This window comes from Plectropomus leopardus, chromosome 8 (genome assembly GCF_008729295.1).
Source record: "Plectropomus leopardus isolate mb chromosome 8, YSFRI_Pleo_2.0, whole genome shotgun sequence".
Taxonomy (NCBI): domain Eukaryota; kingdom Metazoa; phylum Chordata; class Actinopteri; order Perciformes; family Serranidae; genus Plectropomus; species Plectropomus leopardus.
The window spans coordinates 18,112,783-18,137,511 of NC_056470.1; the positions used below are offsets into that span (position 1 = coordinate 18,112,783).

General features: G+C 38.6%; 1 protein-coding gene across 5 annotated transcripts in view; it reads left to right on the top strand.

Annotated features, from left to right (window-relative positions):
• fmnl3 (formin-like 3) overlaps positions 1–20,582 on the top strand; it is a 46,757-nt gene extending 26,175 nt beyond the window's left edge. For 2 of the 5 annotated variants that reach the window (XM_042490982.1, XM_042490987.1), the window contains 20 exons: positions 593–701; positions 819–895; positions 2,288–2,381; positions 4,370–4,444; positions 4,548–4,658; positions 4,776–4,925; positions 5,520–5,621; positions 5,817–6,177; positions 6,748–6,840; positions 6,965–7,089; positions 8,144–8,346; positions 8,430–8,733; positions 8,824–8,904; positions 9,032–9,161; positions 9,506–9,666; positions 9,839–9,940; positions 13,159–13,251; positions 13,363–13,486; positions 15,478–15,590; positions 19,111–20,582. In XM_042490982.1, the coding sequence (XP_042346916.1) occupies positions 593–701; positions 819–895; positions 2,288–2,381; positions 4,370–4,444; positions 4,548–4,658; positions 4,776–4,925; positions 5,520–5,621; positions 5,817–6,177; positions 6,748–6,840; positions 6,965–7,089; positions 8,144–8,346; positions 8,430–8,733; positions 8,824–8,904; positions 9,032–9,161; positions 9,506–9,666; positions 9,839–9,940; positions 13,159–13,251; positions 13,363–13,486; positions 15,478–15,569 (2,587 nt within the window). In that variant the 3' untranslated portion in view covers positions 15,570–15,590; positions 19,111–20,582. Of the gene's footprint in view, positions 1–592; positions 702–818; positions 896–2,287; positions 2,382–4,369; positions 4,445–4,547; positions 4,659–4,775; positions 4,926–5,519; positions 5,622–5,816; positions 6,178–6,747; positions 6,841–6,964; positions 7,090–8,143; positions 8,347–8,429; positions 8,734–8,823; positions 8,905–9,031; positions 9,162–9,505; positions 9,667–9,838; positions 9,941–13,158; positions 13,252–13,362; positions 13,487–15,477; positions 15,600–16,101; positions 16,146–19,110 lie in introns of all 5 variants that reach the window. The other 3 variants (XM_042490985.1, XM_042490983.1, XM_042490984.1) reach the window with 3 other exon arrangements.
• The last annotated feature ends 4,147 nt before the right edge of the window (positions 20,583–24,729 follow it).

Genomic DNA, 24,729 nt, shown 5'->3' on the forward strand with positions numbered 1-24,729 from the left:
CTGTGAGCTGCAGCACATGTTGGACAGTTTTCTTCATCACTAAGCCACACGCAGACAGACACAAGATGTAAAGTCTGATAGGAGTAAAAGTAAAACAACTTTAGACTAAAATTACTGCTCAATTTGTAGTATAGTATAGTCTAGTATATTTGTAGTATAATTTTATGTACCATGAAGTAATTACATTAGAAAATGTATATGATTCAGAAATGCTGGATCATGAGACACTTTAAAAGCCATATATAAACTGCACATGGAAAATAATACTAAGTACACATGATAACTGGGCATTATAGTTACATAACAGCAGTCTGTTAGTTTGCATAGACCTCATTCTGTTGTCAGAAGCAAGGAAACCATGCTTCTCCCATGATGCATCTGTGACCTCAAAAGCCATCTAAGTTTTTTTCTGTCAGACCTTGTTCTCTGTAATTTTCCCCCTTGCCTCTCTCTCTATGTGACAACATTTTAAACAAGAGTCAGATAAACTCCAAAAATAAGTGAAACAAGCAATGGTAAAAAATCAAAATTTAAAGTGAAACACAGAGTTTAACTGCTGAATCCAGATAATAACTTCTGCCATCTGTTGCAGCTATGGCACGGTTTCCAACAGCAAAACCATCAAGAACTCCCGTCTCGTGAGCCAAAAAGATGATGTGCATGTGTGCATCATGTGCTTGAGAGCAATCATGAATTATCAGGTAACACTGAGACACAGTGTGAGGATTATGTGTTTCCTGTGCAGTCAAGTGCTCGATATATTCTTAGTTTTTTTCTGACCACATCCTGTTCTCTCTCTCTGTGTCTTCTTAATGCAGTACGGCTTCAATATGGTCATGTCTCACGCGCACGCAGTCAATGAAATTGCTCTCAGCTTGAACAATAAGAACTCACGGTAAGAACCTAGGCCCCCCGTGTCCATAGATGCAGGGCTGGGTCAAACAAAAGGGGAAACCCTGCAGCCAGTTCATATGATATGCTTTGCATTCTCCATGGGGCTCAGCTTCTCTCTGAAGTTGTAGATCAGAGGCGTATATACAGGCTGTTAGAGGAATGTTTACTAAAGGGAGATTAGTGGTAAACCACTGGGGCTGATCACTTCATAATGAAGGCCGGGAGCGTAAACACTTAAAAGCTGTAAAGACCTGCCGTGGCTTCAGACTTCAGTATTGATTATAGATTTCAGCCCCTGTATTTTGATGTATTTGCATTCATTTTGAGAACATACATTGTGGTAGTGTAGATAGGGGTGTAAAAAAACATTCATACACTTAAGTTTTTCCGTATTGTATTTTGTGACACTGTATTGATTTTTAATTACTAGTTCACATGCAAAGATTCCTGTCAGTTGTTCATTTTGTATTGTGTTTAAGCCCCTGACAGCTAGATAATAGTGTTGTAATTTATCAGAGATTTGACTCTTTCACTTCAACACAACAACTTATTGCTACACTCTTAGAAATAAGGGTTCTTTTTGAAGAGCTGAAATTCTACCGTTTGCTTCTGAGAAACACTTTTTTAAAGAAAGGATTCTTCAAGGCTTCTTTGTTGACTAGAAAAAGTCATAGTATGTTTGAAAGTATGGGCATTTAAAGACCCTCACACTCAAATATTCAAATGTTTTTTTTCTTTTATGTATATCTATTTGGAATCCCCTTATTCAATTTATTTTACTTTGATTTCTACCTCTAGTTGATATTTTCACCATCGTTTTATGCCATACAGCCCTATATGCCCTGCCAAAATTATATTTTTTGTTTTTTGTTTACGGGTGCTGATGAGTTGGTTTTTTTGTGTTTGGTTCTAATTTGGAGCCGAGTTTTAGTTCCCAACCCTACAGCCCAGTTCGTTAAGAGACTCATGAAGGCAACTTGACATGGTTCCTTTGACCCCAGGCTGCCACGTTAAACAAAAAAAATCATGATTGCTGTGATTAATGTAGTCAGTTACTAATATAGTCAATTACCATTTTTTAACTAAGAACCCAGTGTTGTGATAAAACGTAAACGTTTTTAATCAGACTTTAAGCATATGTCTCCTTTTATAATATGATGGTTTTTCTAAAATTAGATTGAAAAAAAAAATGCAATGTATCGCAGTATATTGAATAACCCCTGTAACCCCTGTAACCCCTGTATCGTGATACATGTTGTATAACCAGATTCTTGCAAACACAGCTCTAGTAGATAGTATAAATATTGTGCTTTTCACCTTTTAATTTGAGAGTTAGTGTTTGTGGTTGATTTTCATCCAGGTATGTCTTAATGAGTGTCTCCTGTACTTCCAGGACGAAAGCCTTGGTCCTTGAGCTGCTGGCTGCCGTCTGTCTAGTCCGAGGAGGTCACGAGATCATCCTCTCAGCATTTGACAACTTCAAAGAGGTGCCCAAAGCAATGTTTTAAAGACACTTGAACCATTATCAGCTGAAGTTGCACTGTTTATATTTGGCTAACACTGTGACGTGCTAAAAAAAATCTGACAATAATTAACTAGCCAGCATTCCTACATCACTGGTGTGCATGAGGGCATAAAGGGCCAGTGTAGAGGAATGAAGTGGAGGAGCTCTTGGAGATTTCATGTCTGCTGAGGGCGCAAGCAAACCCTACGGTGGCCTGTCTGAGGTCATAAGTCTCATTAAGAAACCAGATGTGAGCTAACCTTGAACAATGATAAAGATCAACTCCCTGATGGGAGCCAGTGGACCACAAAGGTTTGCTTAGCCTCTTGGTTTCTGCCTGCACACTCATCTAAACACCGGAACGAGACGATTGCCTCACAGTCAAAAAGCCCCTGAGAGACTCAAGAGCTAATCAACCCACCAGTCAAAACAAGATGGTGTTTCTGTAGTGGTATTTTTTTTTAAATGATACATCAATAAAAGGTGACAGGTCTTTGAAATCTCCCAAAAAGGCCACCTATGGTGTTCAGCCACAGCTGCAGAGTAATCAAGTATTAGGTTCACAGCTGCTTCCAGTGAGGATTATCAGGGGTTGTTTTTACAGTACTAGAAAATAGAATGAAAAAGCATTTTGTTTTCTTTCTCCAGTGTATTTTTGTGTAGGAATTTGTCTAAAAAATCTGTCTCATATCTTAATCTTTCGCTGGCTTCCCTTCCCATGAATTATGATCACGAGAAGAGATTGTTGTTACAAATGGAAGAAGCCTTCTTCTGTTTATATACAGCTAAGCTCATGTTTGATCCTGTAATGTGTTTCATCATAACAAAATCCACTATTATGCTGTAATGTCACATGAATTAATATAATACAGTAGATACACAGAGGACTTAAGATGACCTCTGAGTGTTGTTTTTGATTTCTATATTTGAAATGTATTTTTTTTAGCACTAACTCAAGAAAACAGGGCAACTTGCATAGATAGAGGATATATGATCTCATTGAGAAGTAGAGATAGATAATAGAATAAGTAGTAAATTATGGGGTAAAAGGAAAGTTGAAGGAAAAAAAGACAATAGTTATTTTCCTCTGAAATACAGTGTTAGGGAAAGCCCATACCATTGGTTCCCATTTCTTCATAAAACCCTCTCTTTTCATTTTTAGCTTAAGAACAACAAGTGCAGGTTTCAGAGTTTATACTCAAAACAGTCTTAATTGTTTTTATAATATTTTGCCAATGCTTGAGGAATTTTGGGAAGTCTCAAAAGATAAAGGAAAACTCCCCTACCACGTCACAATCCACATTATATTTAAACATAAGAAAATAAGTTTTAAAAACAAATAATTTTTGACCTTTTATTCAGACTCTCTACATGTTAAGCTGCTTGTTATTCTATGCTTTGTTCATAGACTGTATAAAAAAATGAAATCAACTGCAACGTCTCCCATTGGTTTGTGGACTCCCGTTTTGAAGTCTCTAGTTTGGCATTTTGGTTGTAGCCTTTTATTCTTTTTTGAGCCAGAAGTGACCATATTTAGGCAAGAGGCTGGAGCTGTGGAGGAGCGAGGGGTGGATCTGACTTTAAGCCAAGGATGTTAAGCAACCTTGCCATTAATTATACATACCCTTAAGCCTTGATAAAATATAAACAAGTTGGATATATGAAAATTCACTCCTTGTACAGTTGTCATTAATGGGGATTTTTTTTAGTTTTGTTTTCTTTTTTGTTTGTTTTTGCTTCTAAGTTGGGCATGTGAGTCTGTGGAAATTGACTGGCTCCCGGAGCCAGCCTCAAGAGACCATTCAGGGAACTGCAGTTTTTAGTGTTTTTAGTGCTTCATTTTTCAGCTCTGAAAGTCATTTGGCTCAGCTTTCAATGTTTCATACCAAATTTCAACTGAAACAAAAATATAATAAATTCCTTATTAAAAATGATTTTGTAAGTCATCGCTAATTATCTTTTGCATTTAAGGTGTGTAAGGAGAAGCATCGCTTTGAGAGACTAATGGATTACTTCCGAAGCGAGGAGGGAAACATTGACTACATGGTAAGATTTGTATCGCAGATGAATTTGTTCTTTTGTGAACATGTCTATCTATCCATCAGATTATATATACTTGGATCTAAATCTGTCTGTGTCTGTTGTCCAGGTTGCCTGCATGCAGTTCATCAACATTGTAGTCCACTCAGTCGAAGACATGAACTTCAGGGTCCATCTGCAGTACGAATTCACCAAGCTGGGCCTGGATGATTACCTGGAGGTAAGGTGACGATGCTGTGGTTAAGGAGGACAATGCAAATAAATACCCTCAAACTGAGACTATTGGTACTGAGGGTGTAGAATATCACTAATACTGATTTATTTTCCCTCATGCCAGAAATGTAAACACACGGAGAGTGACAAGCTGTCGGTGCAGATCCAGGCCTACCTGGACAACGTGTTTGACGTGGGTGGTCTGCTGGAAGATGCGGAGACAAAGAATGCAGCTCTGGAGAAGGTGGAGGAGCTGGAGGAGCACCTGTCCCATGTGAGTGCACCACCCAGTCTGGACCACCAACACAGCTACCTTGGCTCGTTTATGAGATTGTTGTGGTTCACCAGCCATGTACTTAACTCTGCTGTTTCTACGCGGTGATTAGGAATCTACTCTGTGTTTGCATTTCACAAGTGGTTCAGAATAATGACGAGGTGGAGAACTCTGGAAAATACTGTGCGTAAAACAAGCTTAATATTGTTCTCATGTTGGCTCATTCTTTCTGGGCAGTTGCCCTCATAACCCACGCTGATGTGCAAAGACCTTCTTCACATAGAAAGGTTGTGGGCAGCCCTGACATCACTCGAGGAATTTCATAACAAACTCTGCTCTCAGGGGTCAGGAATGATGGGGGAGGATGAGGGTGAAGAATCTGCTGTGAATTCCTGAGCAACATGTGTAATCTGTCCGAAATCAAAACTAAAAGCTGTGTCATGCTCCTGCTGCGTCATGCGGCTGGGTATATCTTATTTCTTATTGATGATGCACAGTGTACAGGGGAGATTGGGGAGGGGAGGGGGAACTGGGAAAGATGCCCGTGCTGTGGATCAATTCTTTCTCTCATCTCTCTGTTGTTGTCTTCCCCAGGTGACGGAGAAGCTGCTGGAGGTTGAGAATGAAACAATGATGAAAGTAGCTGATCTAGAGAAGCTGCTCCTTCAGAAAGATAAGGACCTGCATGCAATACGGGTAAGCCGACAGTCATGATGGTGTAATTTTGCTTTGCCTGCCTCGCATCAGAAAGGCTTCACTTTTTATGTCAGATCTGTTTCTAGCTTGAAGCTAAATTGCTGTGATAGCAAATTGGGTCAGCAGGAAACAGGATGTTTCTTTGGCATGTAGTCATTGTTTTGTGCCCTTTATCGCCCCCTGGTGACTGTGCAGGAGACGTATGAGTCGACCAACACCCAGATCAACACCCTGAGGAGGGTGCTCAAGGAGAAGGATGCTGCCTTCCAGAGGCACTTCAACATCGAGAGGCGGCTGCTGGAGCTTGAACAGCAAGGCACCATTCGTTTGCACAAGAAGGCTGATGGAGACATTGCCATCGAGCCGCTGGGTGTCAGTGGTGGAGGTGGTGGTGGCCTTGGGATCCCGCTGGGTGACATTACACAGCTGTCTTTGGGTTCAGCAGCTGGGTTAACCGAACTCGGTGGGCCAGACGCCAGTTTACCACCAGCCAGTGAAGCCCCTCCACCTCCTCCTCCACCTCCACCGCCTCCTCCTCCTCTTCCCTCTGCCCCAGGTGATAGACCATGACTCACAGTGATTATGTCCAGTGACACATATATGTAAAAGTTGACTTTTTTTTTTTAACTAAAGTCCCACAGAGAAGGTCTATTTTCTGTTCCCCTTCTTTGTTCATTCGTGCCAAGCCAGGTGATGGGTTGCATCAGTGTGTTTCTACCACAGACAGGAAAGGGAAATACAAGTTGTTTCCTTTGTGTGTGAGTGTGAAGGCAGACTGTCAGACAAACACTACCAATCATTTTCAGCTCTTTTTGCAACTTTATTTAACCAGGAAAGGGCTTCACTAAGATTAAAAATCTCTTTTTCAGGACTGTCAATAACATCACCACATAGAATGTAAAACACAGATGTTACAAAACATATAATACAGACTTATCATGAATAAAATGTAGTGATAATAATAAAGGGTCAGAATATGTAGAGGATCAAAGTGATTTCATAACATTGATAAAATGACACCAAAATATCAATACATAAAATGAATAATTAAAATCCTAAAAATGTATTTTTGTCAAAATGTTCCAGAAAAAAAGCATTTTAATATTATCTTTTACATTAATTACAGGCCAGAGTGTACCAGTCCCACCACCTCCACCTCCTCTCGCTCCACCTCTTCCAGATGCTTCTCCATCAGTTATCCTGAGTGTGGGTCTCTCAGGTTAGAGCCAACAGAAACTCACATTACTGTGATGCATTTTTGTATTTATTTGCTTGATATTACATTGTCTGTGATCGAGCAAAAGGTAACACTTTTATATATTTTATTTAATTCTTGACTTCAGCAATCAGAATCAAGAAACCCATCAAGACCAAGTTCCGCCTGCCTGTGTTTAACTGGACGGCCCTGAAGCCCAATCAGATCAACGGCACAGTCTTCAATGAGATTGATGATGAACGTGTGCTTGAAGTGAGAAAAAATAACAAACTAAAAATTTCCTGAAAACTTCAGCATCATTGAGTAGCCATGACTAAATACGCAACAATGTTTTTAAAAAAGAACATCGTAATGTATTATTCACTATAGCATGTGGCAGCAATGAGTCCTAAAACCCAGAAATTAGTTAACATTTTTATATCTCTGGTTCCCTCCTCTGATAGTCAGTGGGATTTTTAATCAAGTTTTGGTTAGATGCCTGAGATAATGTCTGTGCTTAACACAAGTTAAAGAAATTTTGTGTTTTCTTCTATGGCATAAAATATGTCTCAAAATACTACAGTCATTAAGTTTTAAGCTTTTATGTGTTAGAAAAGGTGGTCACTAACAAGTGGCGTAATGAGACTACAGAGCGCGATCACGCCGCACATGGCTTAGTGGTAGTGACGTTAATGTCATACGACTTTGTTGCAGTTTGTTTGGGGCCTAATGTTAGTTTTTTACTTCTGGTGATTGCATATACGCATCAAAAATAGTGAAAGTGGTGTTCATTTATGAAGATTATCTTACTGAAGATAATGTGTAAGTACAATAAAAGTTTGTCTGCCACAGAGCTTAATTTCTGCAATAATCCAAAGTCCAATGGAGAAATCATATAAACCTTTTGTTGAGGGAACCAGGGTGATATTAAAGTCTGGGCTGGAAAAAAAAAATGTTTGTTTAAGCTTAAAAGCCCAAGTAAATTTGCTTAATCCTGATTGGTGGGTGGAAATACATGACATCACCTTTTTGTTTTTACAGTTAAGCTCCACCCACTTCAGATGAGTGAGAAGAGCACAAAGAAACAAAACAAAAATACAGATATCTCTCATATGAAGTACCCAAAACTGTTCTAACTAGCAGAAAACAGTGTTCATGTAAAAGCTCATCACTCAAAGTATAGTAGAAGGTAGATTTATTGGCCATTTTTTAAACCAAGTTTAAAAAACAAAATTACTTTTGTCCTTGATCCTGCTACAAGGTGATTGAGAAAATGTGGGTTTAATTTAAGTTCAGAAGATGTCAATTAACTGTCACTTGTGTACAGGAGCTGGATCTGGAGAGATTTGAGGAGCTGTTTAAGACCAGAGCCCAGGGTCCAGTTGTGGATCTTTCCTGCACAAAGAGCAAAGTAGCCCAGAAGGCAGTAAACAAAGTCACCCTTCTGGACGCCAATCGCTCCAAGAATCTAGCCATCACACTGCGAAAGGCTAACAAGACCACAGAAGAGATCTGCAAAGCAATAGAGAAGTACGTCCTTTTCCTGGACTTGAAGTATTCTTAAAACAATAGACAGAGCAAATAATCACAAATTTTATGTTTTGTTCACTCAGGTTTGACCTCAAGGCCTTACCCGTGGACTTTGTGGAGTGCCTGATGCGTTTCCTACCCACAGACGCTGAGGTAAAGGTGCTGCGTCAGTACGAGCGTGAGAGGCGTCCACTGGACCAGCTGGCTGAGGAAGATCGCTTCATGTTGTTTTTCAGCAAGATCGAAAGGCTCACGCAGAGAATGAACATCATCACCTTTGTGGGGAACTTTTCTGACAACATTAACATGCTTACACCTCAGCTCAATGCCGTCATCGCTGCTTCTGGCTCAGTAAAATCCGCACCAAAGTTGAAAAGAGTGCTCGAGGTAAGAAGCGTTTTATTTGACAGATATTGTCATAGCAGCAGTGTTTCTGTTGTTTACAATTATTTATTTATTCTTATGATTTACATGTAGATCATCTTAGCCTTGGGAAACTACATGAACAGCAGCAAGCGAGGCTGCGTTTATGGCTTCAAATTACAAAGTCTTGATCTGGTGAGTATTACTTTGTGGAATCTGGAGACATTTTTCAAGTGCTCAGTTTATCCCCATACCAATCTGCGCAAAAATATCCCACACAGTTTATTTGTTTTTACTGATATTCACTCCTATTGCTCCACAGCTGCTGGACACAAAGTCTACAGACAGAAAGATGACGTTGCTTCACTACATCGCTCTTATTTTGAAAGAGAAGTACCCTGAACTGGCCAACTTCTACAACGAACTGCACTTTGTGGATAAAGCTGCGGCAGGTGAGCTAAGACAAAGCGTTACGAAGACATGTTAATAGAAATGTCACCTATGTTCAGTTAACAGTTCAGTAGGTGACTTTTATGAAACATTTTTTTTGTCATATTTGTTGACACTTTTTATATGTGTCATATGTTTATATGTATCAAATGATACCAGTAATCATCACTGTAGCTTTAAAACAACATCCCAGTACAGCCTCTTAAAGATGGAAAAGCCAGCTGGCAATTAACACAATAAAAAAAAAATTACACAGACTTTAATGGCATCGCAATTAACAAGGTTACGCTGAAAGCACTAAGTGGTATATAATTAAACAAATTTCCCTATTCACTGTGTGCAAAAGTATCTTTGGAAAATGTGCTGCTGGATGTTCGAGAGCTGGGGAAAGGCATGGACCTGATCCGGAGAGAGTGCAGTCTTCATGACCATTCAGTCCTGAAAGGCTTCGTTCAGGCCAGTGACCCACAGCTGGACAAGCTGCAGAAGGACGCCAAGACAGCAGAGGTATCCAACACTGTCCTCACCTCCTAACCTCAAAGAGAAAAAAATGAAAATAGACATGAGGCAAACCTCTGTCCCAGATACAGCTCACTGACCTCTAACACACAAACCAATCATGACTCGACACTGTTTACACACATTGCTTCCACTCTGGCACTGTCCTTCCCGATTCTAGGAAGCCTTCAACAATGTGGTGAACTACTTCGGAGAGAGTGCCAAGACGACTCCACCCTCGGTGTTCTTCCCTGTGTTTGTGCGTTTTATCAAGGCCTACAAGGTGAGGACAACAAGTAGCGTCTGTGTATCTTTCGTCACTTCTGCACTGACAGTGTATAGCTTTCTCTCCTGGTCAAGCGGGGAGTTCCCTGGTTTCAGACTTGGATGTTGTCAGTCTCAGTCAGAGCAGAGCAGGGCAGAGCTTTGGCTGCCTCTGTGCCACAGGACGTGGCGCATAGTCCAGGGCCAAATAACAGGAAAGGCCAGCTGGGTCTGACTCCAGAGCTGCAGCTGTGGTGTTTAGACTGGTTCTTCCCCCTCCCTCTCCCCCTCTTTCCCTCATCCCCTTTACCCCCGGACAGCCTCGCCCTGCCCCACCACACAGCACACTTCCTGAGATTGTTCTCAGTCTGGATTTATGGGATCTGCTTAAGGAAATGTGCAACACAAGGATTTCTTTGTATGTGTGTGTGTGTGTGTGTGTGTCTGTCTGTGTATAAGTGACTTAAAGATATAGTTCAACTTTCAGGAAATACGCTTGTTATGGTCCAGGGGAGTGATGTATATTTAAAAACCCGGAGAGGAATATGAGGAATTGGTTTGAAACGTAACATGAAATAATTAACCAAATAAATTTGAAATCACAACATTTCTTATATTAGCTTGGCAACAATATACAGCAGAAATGACTTGTGTTCTGGCAGAGGGTTAGATGAGGAGTTTGATACCACTTCTTTGTCTGTCCTTTAAAGGAATACTTCACCATCACAATGACCATTTGCATATTAATTACTCATCCAGTATTACATTAAATTTGTAAAGAAAACTTTATTTTTCTTGCATGTCTCCATTATTAATGAAGAATCCCAAAACAGATTATAATTGATGACTTAAAGTCATATACAAGTCTTGTTTATCCAGTCTTATACATGGTACTTCCAAAACACATGCATTTTTGCTAAAACCTTACTATTTATAACTTATCTTAAAGTGAAACTTCTACCATTGCCTCAATCAGTTAATTTGTTTGTGTTATTGTGTGAGTTTGGTGTTTTAAATGGTTAATTGAGATTCACCAAGTCACACAGTAACACAAAGAAACTATTGATCATGGCAGTGGTATACCAGCAGCTCCCATATTTAGTGACTCAAAATTACTGGTTTTTTCAGGTGAGTCTGTCTTAAGAAATATCATAGAACATTTACACTTTAAGTTCAGTTTCCTGTCAGAAAGGTATGTTTGACTGGGAAGCGCTGTGGGTGCTGTACTGAGCCTACATCTGGATGAATGACACTTGGATTATACTGCATGAGTTGTGTTAGAGTTTGTAAACAGATAATCAAGACCCCCACAAAACATCTTCGATTCCTGTCTAGATGTAAACCATCTGGTTCGATAATATTTGAAAAGTCTAAAAGAGCTGCACGAGTACATTTTTTTTAGACCACCATTCAAGCTTACCAGGCACTCATTTGGAAGCCGCCTTCGTTCGGCTGCCGTTAATTTCTACTACGCATGCTCTATGGGCCAGTTGATCCGGGTATTTTATTTTACACGTTTCTAAACCCGGAAAACAGCTTTTTCTCCTTTCTGCGCCGGCGCCAAGCATGCGCAGCTCTCATACGAATGAACGAGGCCCCGCCCCCATGGCCGTATGTATCCAGACTTCACAATAATACATCCATGGTTTGATGACGGTGAACGCGAGAGCACAGTGCTTCTACTATCGGTAAATAATAGACCGCTGACGAACGTTATTCACATTTAGTGCTTTAAAACATGCAATGCATAGGTTGTCTCCTGTTACCGACATTTGGACGTTGTGCCATTGCACAGAGAGAGCGAAAGAAAACTGAATCTTAAAATTGGTGAGTTGCCATAGTGCTATCGCTGTTAGCACGCTGTTATTGTTGATTTAGCCCTGGTGGTGCTCTGAGTAAAGGTTAGCCATGTTATTTAACTGCTGTTGTGAGCCACACATTGCAAAGAGGGTGTTTTGTATTATGCTATGCCCTGTGACTGCAATGTGTTGCTAGAACCGGTGTTAGTGGCTACCGCTAGCTTCCTTAGCCTAGCGGCTACCGCTAGCGTCCTTAGCCTAGCGGCTACCGCTAGCTTCTTTAGCCAAGCGGCTAATGTTAGCTCCTTTAGCCTAGCAGCTACCGCTAGTTCTTTAGCCTAGCGGCTAACGCTAACTCCTTTAGCACAGTGAAGGGCAACCATCCCTCCTGTTCCAAGTTGGGTTGACATCGCTTTGGTGGAGTCTCTGGTTGTCTCTGCTGACGTGATTCCTGATTGCTGTACCGCTTATGATCAACGGGGCTTACCTGTCCGCTATACCTGGTCCCACCCTGATCTCAGGGGAAAACAGACAGCTGATTTCAGCATCAGGGAAGTCATTTTCCAAATAGAGTGTGGAGAAAAGACTCCGCCGATTATAAGTAACGAATTGCCTGAGCTATCACTTTTGTTGTGTGAATGGAGTAAGTTAGAGCTAAAAAATATATATCTTGTACAGAAGATGACAAGATTGGGAACGGATTTCTTTGGCATTGAAAGAACTCTTGTCCTTGTTGGAACCCTATTCTATAGGCCCAGAATGGCAGCTGAGGTAGAACAAAAAGTTAAAACTTGTGTTTTCATTTATTTCTGCCCATTAGTCTACAAGTACCTCCTGTTAAGTCCCTATAGTCTCCTGAGTTATTCCACTCTACTATGCCTGTAACTGTTCCTGCAAAGATCCCACTACATATGCAAATGGTTATTTCGGGAATGAAGAGTTATTTGAAATACAAGCAACCAATTAGCTTAGTTTAGTATACATACTTGAAATGGCTAGTCTGTTTTTATTTCAAAGGTAAGCTAATTTGCTGTCGTCTGTAGCATAATATTAACATGTAAGGTAACATAATCTTCTCATCTAACTTTTAGCTAGAAAGCAAATATGTATAATTACCAAAACGTCCAGCTATTACTTTAAAGCATATTTAGTGTATGAATGTATAAAGTAGTTGTGTGTGTGTGTGTGTGTGTGTGTGTGTGTGTGTGTGTGTGTGTTTGAAAGGTTAAAATTAGAAGACAGGAAGAGAGAAAAAAATCATTTCTAATGATTGGTTACGTTCATCAAAGTGTGTGTGTCTTTGTGTGTGTGTCCTGTTTATTTTCCCCTTTTGACCTGTTTTCTCCATCCTTAAAGGAGCACACAAGTGTATTGACTTGGATTTATTTGAGCTCCATGTTCTTGTGGCAGACTGGTCAAGTGTTTCTCTTTTCAACAGGATGCAGTGGAAGAAAACGAACAGAGGAAAAAGCAGGAGGAAGCAATGAGAGAAAAGTTACTGGCTCAGGAGGCTAAACAGCATGACCCCAAGGTACAGTGCCTGCGACGGAGCTAGATGAAACCTATCAGATGTTTACTCAGTGCTAAATAAAGCTGCCAAAAAGCACAGTGAACAGCACAAATATCCTCTCTGCTGCTTCAGGTCCAGGCCCAAAAGAAGAGGCAGCAGCAGCAGGAGCTGATCGCAGAGCTACGCAAGCGGCAAGCCAAAGACCACCGGCCAGTGTACGAGGGCAAGGACGGCACTATTGAGGATATCATTACAGGTGGGCCAGAAAGCACCCTTAAAAGACCCCATGTGGGTGCCAGCAGTCCCGGTCGTCGCAAGTCAAAGATGACTGTGGTCATACACTGCTCGGCTCCTTTGAAGTGCACCTTGTGCTACGTAGTCCAGACACCTCCACATCTGGAGCACAGCACATAGCAGCACAGCAGCCTCTAGTTATTCTATGACGTGCTGTCTAGCTAGAAATCTACAACACTACAGCTGTTAAGCCTCAATATGTGGGTGATTTGATTCAAAGTGAAATTTGATATGTAGGATCTTTTAATGACAGGTTCCTCCTTTAAAGACAATGAGTAGATACTTTATGTCATTATAGTATTTTTTTAAAAGTATTCTGATGATGGTTTTTATTTGAAGAAAACTAAGACAATCCCAGTGAAAAATGGTTAAAGATTATATTCTACAACGTCTTCCTAAAATTTACAACTGGCAGTTGTCAAAGTCAGACATTTCAATCCTACCTAAAGGGGCTTTAATTAGAGAAAAAAACAGTATCTGCAGCCTCAGAATAGCACATAAGCTAACAGATGTTTATGTCTCGAGTGTTAATCAGTGCTTAAATGTGAGTAATGTAAATGTACCATCAACGTAATTTTTAATAATCTTAATAATGCTTCTGTGTAACCACGATCAGAGCTGTTAACTACTTCCAAGACATGTTCAGTGTTACCTAATCTGTTAATGCTTCAATTTTAAGTCCCCTTATTTTGCATTTAAAAGCCATATACAGAAATTCAATAAGTAGCTTATAACACAATTAAATGTGGTTATATAAAGCTATTATGATATTATTAAAGGAATACTTCCTCCACAAACTGACCACTTAGTCATGTCATGTTACCTTGAATTTGTGAAGAAAACCTTGCTTTTTGTATTTATCGTCTCCAGCTCCAGTTGGCATTGATGGGAACACTCAGGTGAACGTGCTAATTTCAGCTCCTTTGCTGCCAATATGTCACCACTAATTAGTCTGTCTCCACCAAAGCAGCTCTTAAATATCGATCCAAACTAGTCTGCGCCAAGTTTGAAAAAGACTGAATAAGTAAGAGATATATAAAGAAAAGTAACCACCATAAAGTTTTCACAGACCTATATCCATGCTGCTGTCTACTGTTTACCAACCTGTTCTCCAGCTTATCTGTGATATAAAATTTGACACACCAAAAAAAACATAAAAACAAAACCTTACGCACAGAAAGGTCTGCTACAGAGCCATGTACACAGCTCTGCTCTGCTGGCAATGGGAAAGAAATCTAAAGCCTACATTTAGCAGGTGTTCCCGTGTTATACTATTGTTGGTGGCAAAAAAGATTTTGGATTATACTGCACGAGTTGTGTGAGTTTGCAAAGTTTGTTTTGATATAGTTTTGCTATTGTTAAACATGATTCCCATCAATCAATAATCAATATGTTGGCCGTTTTCCTTGGAGCCATACAAGAAAAACAATTTTCTTTACAAATTCAAGGTGACACAGCGTGACTTACAGATTTCCAAATGGTTAGTTTCCGGGTAAAGTACTTCTGTAAGTGTTAGTTAATGTATTTCTTAGCAATTATAATTAATATGAAGATGTATTTCACTCTAGCTGTTTTTTGTATCATTTTGTTCATACACCAGCCTACACTTATAGGTGCACACAGAAGGAAGTAAAGTCGTAGACAATACATTAATAAACACTTAAATCTGCATACAACTACATTATAGTGTGTCACAAAACCTTTAGTGTTTCTATAATGCTTAAAAATGCAAAATCGGGGGACTTGGAGTAAAATGTTGTCCTTAATCTAATTTAAAAACCTCCTGAGGGTTTTACCAGGTTTGCCTCCACAGATCTGTGTCACATAAAAAAAGCACAGGTTCATCACAGTCTCCTTAAAGACATCTTGAGGTGGTCCAGTGTTTTATTACCCCTGAAGGACAGCAGTGTCTCAGGTGTGACCTGTTCTCTCTCCCTCACCCTCCTCCCCCAGTACTGAAGAGCGTGCCCTTCACAGCCCGCACTGCTAAACGCGGCTCACGGTTCTTCTGTGAAGCCAACCTCTGTGACGACGCCAACTGCTAGCCCCTCCCCCCTAATGCCAAGGTTGTCCAGGTGTCTCTCGTACGCCTCCTGACCCCACTGTGCATGCAGCATGATCCCTGTCACCCAACCCCACCACTACAACCACTGTGAACTAACTTTGGGCCGTCATTTGGTTGTTTGTGTTCTACGTCAGAGCACTCCTATCAGGTGTCTGGTGATAGGAGTCAGCCAAACCTCTTTGCCTGATATAAATCTCTATGGGAAAAAAAGTTGTACAACATGTCAACATATTTTGTGTGTGAAAAATATGTTGTACTCAAAGTACAATCGGCCATGACTATGAATAAGGTATCATTTGTGCATGACACATTTAAAAGGCTGTGCATTATTATAGCATATTTTTTTCTAGAAGCTGAATTGAACATTCGTAACATAAAGAGGTTTGGCGTATTTACTGGTTTTATCAACAATGCCTTGTTCCATGAAACTAACTTGTTTGGTGTTGGTTTCCGGCTAACATGTGACTCTTCTTTCCTCAACCACCACTGTTCATTCTACCCCCCTCTTCCAGCTGAAAAGAAGATTAATGACAGTATTTCCCACTCCTAAGAGAGGGTAAGGAAGGTAGCCTGGCTGAAACCCGGCCCGCTTGGCCCTCGAGCTCCTGTGTGCTGCTACAGTGATGTCAGCTGCTTCGGCTAGTGCTTTGGATGCAAAGAAAGAACAAAAAAAATGGCTTTACAGCACTGAGATTTGCTTTACAACACTATAGTCAGAAAACAAGGTTACTGAAGATTAATTCAGGGTGTTACAGTTTATATTTTTAGAGAAATTCAATATTATGGAAGCCCATTGCCACCCGCGTGATGATAAAGAAAGACACTATAGTCGTATATAAGTCGTTTTAATGAGAAACGTCTTTGAAATAATTACATAGTTTCTCAAAATTATGATTTACTTGCTGTAACTCAAAATTATGAGAAACTTGCTTTAAATAATGACTTATCTCACAAATAACAACTTAGTATCTCAAAAATAATGACTTGGGTATTTAAGATAATGACTCAGTATCTCAATATAATGGAAAATGTCATAATTATGAACTTTCTAAAAATAATGTATTTCAAAATAACAACTTAGCATCTCAAAATATTGAATTACTTATCTAAAATAATGACTTAGTATCTCTAAAGATAATTGAAAAAACGTTCTAAAAATAATGATAACTTTATCAAAATAAGTTAGAATCTCAAAATAATAAGGAACTTAAAAAAAGACTTACCTATCTCAAAACAATAAACTTTCTCAAACTGACTTATTTCAAAATAATAATGGCTTATCATCATTTCTCATTATTTTAGGACAAGTATTTCTAGAAAGTTCATCTTCATTTTATGATACTGTGTATTTATTTGAGAAAGTTGCGCATTGAGATACAAAGCCATTATTTTAAATAAGTAATACATTGTTTTCAGAAAATTTGTCATATTTTGAGATACTAACATTGTTTTCCAAAAGCCCCTCAGTATTTCAAGAGAAAAAAACTAAGTCATTATTTTGAGGTTCTCAGTCATTATTTCAATAAAGTTTCTTACTATAATAACTGACGGGACTTTTTTTTTTCATCACAATGGTGGAAGTGGTCCTCCATACAACATTACTTTCCCCAACAGCGTTCAAAACATGAATCACTTATTCAGTTTTCCTAGTCTTTGCCTAAGAGAAGAAGCTTTTGTGGTATTTTGAGAACATCGTTGTTCAGTTTTAATGCTTACCCGTACCCTTAAAATCATTGTCATTATAACCATCACCATTATGATCATCATCCTGACCCTCTCCTATTATTTGTTGCATGTTGTCCAGTGTTCATTTACCTCTCACTTGTCAAAAACGTCCGCCATGTTTTGTCTTTGCTAACTGTTGTCCGCGGTGTGCTGAACAGCTATTTGGTCAACAGGCTCTAAAAAAGCACAGTCAGTCAGATATACATGAACACAATCTGTATCCAAACTTTTCTTCTCAACAGAGCCGAGAGGTTTCATTTTACTTCAGGCGTAGCCAGCTTGATTGTTGCTCATCACTTTGTAGAGCTTGTTGACCATTGTACCGTAACTGTAATAATGATGGCTACTTTTCTTCTTCTGCTGCATTATTACTGTGATAGAGATGTGTTAACAACATTCCCAAAGCCTTGAATTTCACTGCTTTGTGTATCACTTCTACCAGTTCAAATGCAAGGTTATGGGAATGTGTCATTTAATGTTAAGCCTTTGCCCTTATTTGCTAATTTTCCATTTCTAATACACAGTTAACAAAGTTTAACTGCAGGAGCTATTGCAGATTTTTTTAGAGCTCTTTGACTGAAATATACAAATACACACTCAGTTGCCAGTTTAGTAGCTACACTTAGCTGAAACTAATGCATTCTGATGCAACATTTCTGAAAGATCTACCTAATGAAAAATTCAAACTTGTATATTGTTAAATGAACAAAAATTACAAGGGCAGTCATTGCCATCGTAAGTAAAGCTTTATTTATATAGCACTCTTTAAAACATGCAGTTACAAAGCACTTCACAAACACATGTACACAAACTTAAGATAAATGAGTGAATTAATTAATCAATTTTAAATGAATTACAACATGGAAAACAGTACAATGAGAGACAGACAAGACCCCCAAAAAACCCAGAAAAACAAAAACAGAAAAACCTTACACAGTGAGTGCAACTCACTATAAAGGTGGGTTTTTAGTAGTAGGTCTAAAACAGTCTGTGGACTCAACAAAACATGGACAAAGGCTTTGTCCTGGTCATCGTCTCTCTCTACCCCCCTCATGCTTTACCTGTCCTGTCACGTCAATGGTTGAGTAGAATAGGATAGAAATACTTTATTAATCCTGTGAGATATCCCTTTGTGGTAATGGTTAAACATAAGCTAAAAATCTAAATCAAACTATGTACAGTTATAATACTTGTAATGTGTTAGTATGCCAATATATGAATATATGACCATGAAATTAGTAGTTTTATCAGTACTGATATTATTTCTACATATATATTTTCCCTTTACAGTACAGAGAATACATCTGAGAAATGGTGAAAAATTATTGTGATTGAACTTTTATTATCTAATATATGATAGAATAAGATAAAATGTGACATTTTTGTCACTAACTTTCTATAGTAGGCGCACTGAAAAGGCATATTATTTAAAAACGCAGCAATAATTTAAGCACAACATACTTAAACAGAATGGCAGAGATGGCTCACTCAGGCTGAATTAAGTACAAGTTTTCCTTAAGATATAGTGACCCATTATGTGCTCTGCCAAACAGTTTACCAGGATGTTTAAAGAATAATTTAATTGCGGTGTACAAAATAATACAAACGTGTATTGAGGTTTACATGATAAACTGGCAACTGAATGTGTGTCATCTACATTTATGGCTTAAACACATTCCTAGCTCTACAAAGTGATAAAGGGAAGTTAAAGTAAGTAGATTTGCGTATTGACCTCTGCGTCCTCTAACCTGTGTGTCCCCCTTGTCTTTCACCCCTCTCTCAATGCCTACTCACAGATCTCCGAAGCCAGCCTTTCCTGCGAGCTGACGCATTGATCCGGAGCGGTTGGAAGAGACCCTAAACCACTTATTCGTCACTTATACTCCCTTCCCCACCATAACCTCCCTCCCTGTGTCCTGATGGTCTGTCTCAACCCTGAGGCTGCAGATCACAAAGACTGAAAGGAGGGACAGGACAGAGCCCTTGTTATAGCTGGGTAATTTATTTATTTATGGAGGCCATTTACAGCCACTTTAAAGTGAGCAGGCATCATTACAGAAGCACAACGGGTTTCTCCTGTCTCACCGCAAACACAAGACTTTCCCTGCTCTGTTGTAATGGAGAAGCAGGCCAGTCGGACTACAAAACAGGTGAGGTGAGCTGAGGACTGGCGGACCACGAAGCAGGAAGAACTTTGCTCCTGCCAACATGTGGATCTTATTCCCAAAACCGTTAATTTCCTCAGATTATGCAGTCAAAGCAGGACTGAGACTGGGAGTCGGCCAGGCTCTGCTGCTGGGATATTCGCCTTGAAGAGACTTTGCAGAATTCTTCCTCCAAATAACAGAGAAGCTTCAATATTATTTTGAGACATTTGGGGACTGTATCCCTACTTTAACCCTGGTCAACACATTAAATCAAGACTTCATATTTACATTTCAATCGCATGTATTTTGGGAGGAAAGGACGCCAATTCTACTGGTTCTTTTGGAGAAGCTAGCCAAACCAAAATTTCTTAAATGTTTTGCTTAAGAAGTGCCTTTTTGTGTAAACAGTGTTATTTCTCAAGTCAGCCATAATTTGTTTATTTTACATCTTTCATTTGTTAAAGATTGTATTTTATATTGCCTTGTTCTGTAACAGTCTTATAATACTGACAACAATATGCAGACATTTTCCAGCTTTAAACTAAAGAGTAAGGGGAAGAACGATTTAAAGATTACTTTTATTTACCTCTCTAGTACATCAGTGGCTTCAAGCTCTTTTGATTGACATTTCTCTGTGCCTTGTCCAAGTAGTTTTTAAAACCTGAATGTTATACGCCTTGACAACATTTCCTGTCACAATTTAAGTGACATTTTGGGAAGTGACAAATGTATGAAGAAGATTTCATGTGGACTGCTGATTAAGGGCCTGGAGGACAATAACCTGCTTTAGATGTGGTGATGGACGAAGGACATTTCCATTCCTGTTAAGTCTTATTTTTTAAGCTTATTTTGTATCTCCTCTGTTTTAATAGAGATAGAGACAAGTTTCTTCCTAACAGCTGTTGAAACTTAAATTGGCACAAAGGGAGCGATATACATCTTTACACTACTAAATTTGGCTCAACATTGTATGAGACACTATTCTTTAAGTAGACATTTATATTAATGTACATTTAAATCAAGAAATTGACTTTTTAGAAGAATCGATTCATGATATTGTCTGTTGACTGAAAGATGACACTTCCTGTTTAATAAATAAGATGATTTATGTGATTATAAGACCAAAGACTGTTATTACAGCTCAAGAAACAGGTTACAGTAACTTTTGCCCAGCAGATACACAGTGGGAGGAGGGAGCTGGTTATCGCTTTGGTAAGATGGAAAAACATGAAAAGAGCCTGCCACTGATTGATGCAGACAAAATCTGTAAGTACTGCAAAGTCAGGGAACACTGATAATCTCAGTGTCCTCTTACGTTGAGTGGTAAAAGTGGGTTTGGTGATGCCAGTGTCAACTTTCCCTGTATTCTTTTTGTGAACAGGTGAGACCAGATGGAGACTGATTGCAACCTGAAAGAGGCTAATTTCTCAGTGTTTGTGTCGGACAGCCGCGTGTCACTGGTGGAAATTGACATTAATGTGCCGGCAAAATTTTGAGTGAGTTCTGTTCTCCTTTTTTCACAGTTAACAGCTACTGGGGATTTCACTCTGATGCGGGGCGTGGGGCTAAAGGTGTTGCCTGTGAGTCGGGCTGTGACAAAGGAAAAACTAGAATTACCACCTTGCGGCTGAAAAAGAGAACATTCTTTATGTACTTCTCCTCATCCTCTATGGGACATAAGGCTTCAATGAGCTCCTTCCATTGCATTCGGCCCTTAGCAGCATGTTGTGCCTTGTCCCACTGACAGGTTCATCTTTTCCATATTTTGAAGTACTTCCTGTGGACATTCCCTTTAATTTCAGTTAGTTAAAATAGTGATATCTCTTACCAATATGCGGTGAGTGTCATGGCACAAACTCTGTAGCCTTTACGTTGAGTGTTTTCAGCACCACCTTGTGGCAGTTTGATGTAATGATATTTTGAACACCAGATTGTTTCCTCAGTGGTCATTATGTGACTTACAGATCGGGAGGACAAGTAGTAAAAAGATCATAAGCTGCGGTCAAATACATATTTTTGCTTAGGAAGGTTCTTAACGGAGTGAGATGTACCGGACGTATCTAAGTGGCTGCAGTGGCCGAAAAACCAGTAAAATAGCATGTTAAAAAATGACTAAAAAAGCAAGGCTATAGTATGGCAAAAAATGTCCAAATTTGACATGTCCAAAAAATAGCTGAAAACAACTTAGTATAGCATATAGAGGCATGTAGGAGCACACAGTGTTGAAAAAAACAATCCTAAAAGGCCCCAAAACCCATAAAATAGCATGTTGAAAAAAACAACCAAAAACGCAAGGCTATAGTATGGTGAAAATGTCACAATTTGACATGTCCAAAAAACAGCTGAAAACCTTTTAGTATAGCATGTAGAGTCATTTTACTGTATACAGTGTTGAAAATACATCCAAAACAGCCCAAAAACCCATAAAATAACATGTTGAAAAAATGACCAAAAAGGCAAGGCTATAGTATGGCAAACATGTCGAAATTTGACTTGTCCCAAGAACAGCTAGAAACTGCTTAGAACAGCCTGCTAAAATGGCCATAGCATAGAAAGTTGCGAAAAGACTCAAAAAAACGATAATTTGGCATGTCGAAAAAATGACCAAAAATGCAAGGCTATAGTAAGGCAAAAATGTCAAAAAATGACATTTCCCAAAACAGCTGAAAATAGTTGTAAACTGCATTAAATAGCCTGCCAAAACACGCTATAGCATAGAAAGTTGCAAAAAGGGCCGAAAACACCAGAATTTTGCACGTCAAAAAAATGACCAAAAATGCAAGGCTATAGTAAGGCAAAAAATGTCAAAAAAAGGACATTTCCCAAAAACAGCTGAAAATACAGCTTGTAAAACTGCATTAAATAGCCTGCCAAAACACGCTATAGCATAGAAAGTTGCAAAAAAAAAGCCAAAAAACACCATAAATATGCATGTCGAAAAAAATGACCAAAAAAGCAAGGCTATAGTAAGGCAAAAATGTCAAAAAAGGACATTTCCCAAAAACAGCTGAAAACACTTGTAAACTGCATTAAATAGCGTGCCAAAACACGCTATAGCATAGAAAGTTGCAAAAAAGCCAAAAACACCATCATTATGCATGTCAAAAAAAATGACCAAAAAAGCAAGGCTATAGTAAGGCAAAAATGTCAAAAAAAGACATTTCCCAAAAACAGCTGAAAATAGCTGTAAACTGCATTAAATAGCCTGCCAAAACACGCTATAGCATAGAAAGTTGCAAAAAGGGCCAAAAACACCATCAAATATGCATGTCGAAAAAAATGACCAAAAAAGCAAGGCTATAGTAAGGCAAAAATGTCAAAAAAAGACATTTCCCAAAAACAGCTGAAAATAGTTGTAAACTGCATTAAATAGCCTGCCAAAACACGCTATAGCATAGAAAGTTGCAAAAAAAGGCCAAAAACACCATCATTTGCATGTCAAAAAAATGACCAAAAAGCAAGGCTATAGTAAGGCAAAAATGTCAAAAAAAGACATTTCCCAAAAACAGCTGAAAATACAGCTGTAAACTGCATTAAATAGCCTGCCAAAACACGCTATAGCATAGAAAGTTTAAAAAAAACGGCATCAAAACACCATAATTTTGCATGTCGAAAAAAATGACCAAAAAGCAAGGCTATAGTAAGGCAAAAATGTCAAAAAAGGACATTTCCCAAAAACAGCTGAAAATAGTTGTAAACTGCATTAAATAGCCTGCCAAAACACGCTATAGCATAGAAAGTTGCAAAAAAAAAGCCCAAAAACACCATAAAAATTGCATGTCAAAAAAATGACCAAAAAGCAAGGCTATAGTAAGGCAAAAATGTCAAAAAAAGACATTTCCCAAAAACAGCTGAAAATACTTGTAAAAACAGCATTAAATAGCTGCCAAAACACGCTATAGCATAGAAAGTTGCAAAAAAAAAGCCAAAAACACCATCATTTTGCACGTCGAAAAAAATGACCAAAAAAGCAAGGCTATAGTAAGGCAAAAATGTCAAAAAAAGACATTTCCAAAAACAGCTGAAAATAGTTGTAAAAAACTGCATTAAAATAGCCTGCCAAAACACGCTATAGCATAGAAAGTTGCAAAAAAAAGCAAAAAACACCATAATATTGCATGTCGAAAAAAATGACCAAAAAGCAAGGCTATAGTAAGGCAAAAATGTCAAAAAAAGACATTTCCCAAAAACAGCTGAAAACAGTTGTAAACTGCATTAAATAGCGTGCCTGCCAAAACACGCTATAGCATAGAAAGTTGCAAAAAAGGGCAAAAACACACAAATATATGCACGTCAAAAAAATGACCCAAAAAGCAAGGCTATAGTAAGGCAAAAATGTCAAAAAAAGACATTTCCCAAAAACAGCTGAAAATACTTGTAAACTGCATTATAAATAGCGTGCCAAAACACGCTATAGCATAGAAAGTTGCAAAAAAAAGCAAAAAAAACACCATAATTTGCATGTCGAAAAAAATGACCAAAAAAGCAAGGCTATAGTAAGGCAAAAATGTCAAAAAAAGACATTTCCCAAAAACAGCTGAAAATAGTTGTAAAACTGCATTAAAATAGCCTGCCAAAACACGCTATAGCATAGAAAGTTGCAAAAAAAAAACGGCCAAAAACACCATAATTTTGCACGTCGAAAAAAATGACCAAAAAAGCAAGGCTATAGTAAGGCAAAAAAAATGTCAAAAAAAGGACATTTCCCAAAAACAGCTGAAAATAGCTTGTAAACTGCATTAAATAGCCTGCCAAACACGCTATAGCATAGAAAGTTGCAAAAAAAAGCCAAAAAACCATCAATTTTGCATGTCGAAAAAAATGACCAAAAAGCAAGGCTATAGTAAGGCAAAAATGTCAAAAAAAGACATTTCCCAAAAAAACAGCTGAAAATAACTTGTAAACTGCATTAAATAGCCTGCCAAAACACGCTATAGCATAGAAAGTTGCAAAAAAAAGCGCCAAAAACACCATCATTTGCATGTCAAAAAAAATGACCAAAAAAGCAAGGCTATAGTAAGGCAAAAATGTCAAAAAAAGACATTTCCCAAAAACAGCTGAAAATAGCTTGTAAACTGCATTAAATAGCCTGCCAAAACACGCTATAGCATAGAAAAGTTGCAAAAAAGGGCAAAAAAAACAAAATTTTGCACGTCGAAAAAAATGACCAAAAAAGCAAGGCTATAGTAAGGCAAAAATGTCAAAAAAAAGACATTTCCAAAAACAGCTGAAAATACAGCTGTAAAACTGCATTAAATAGCCTGCCAA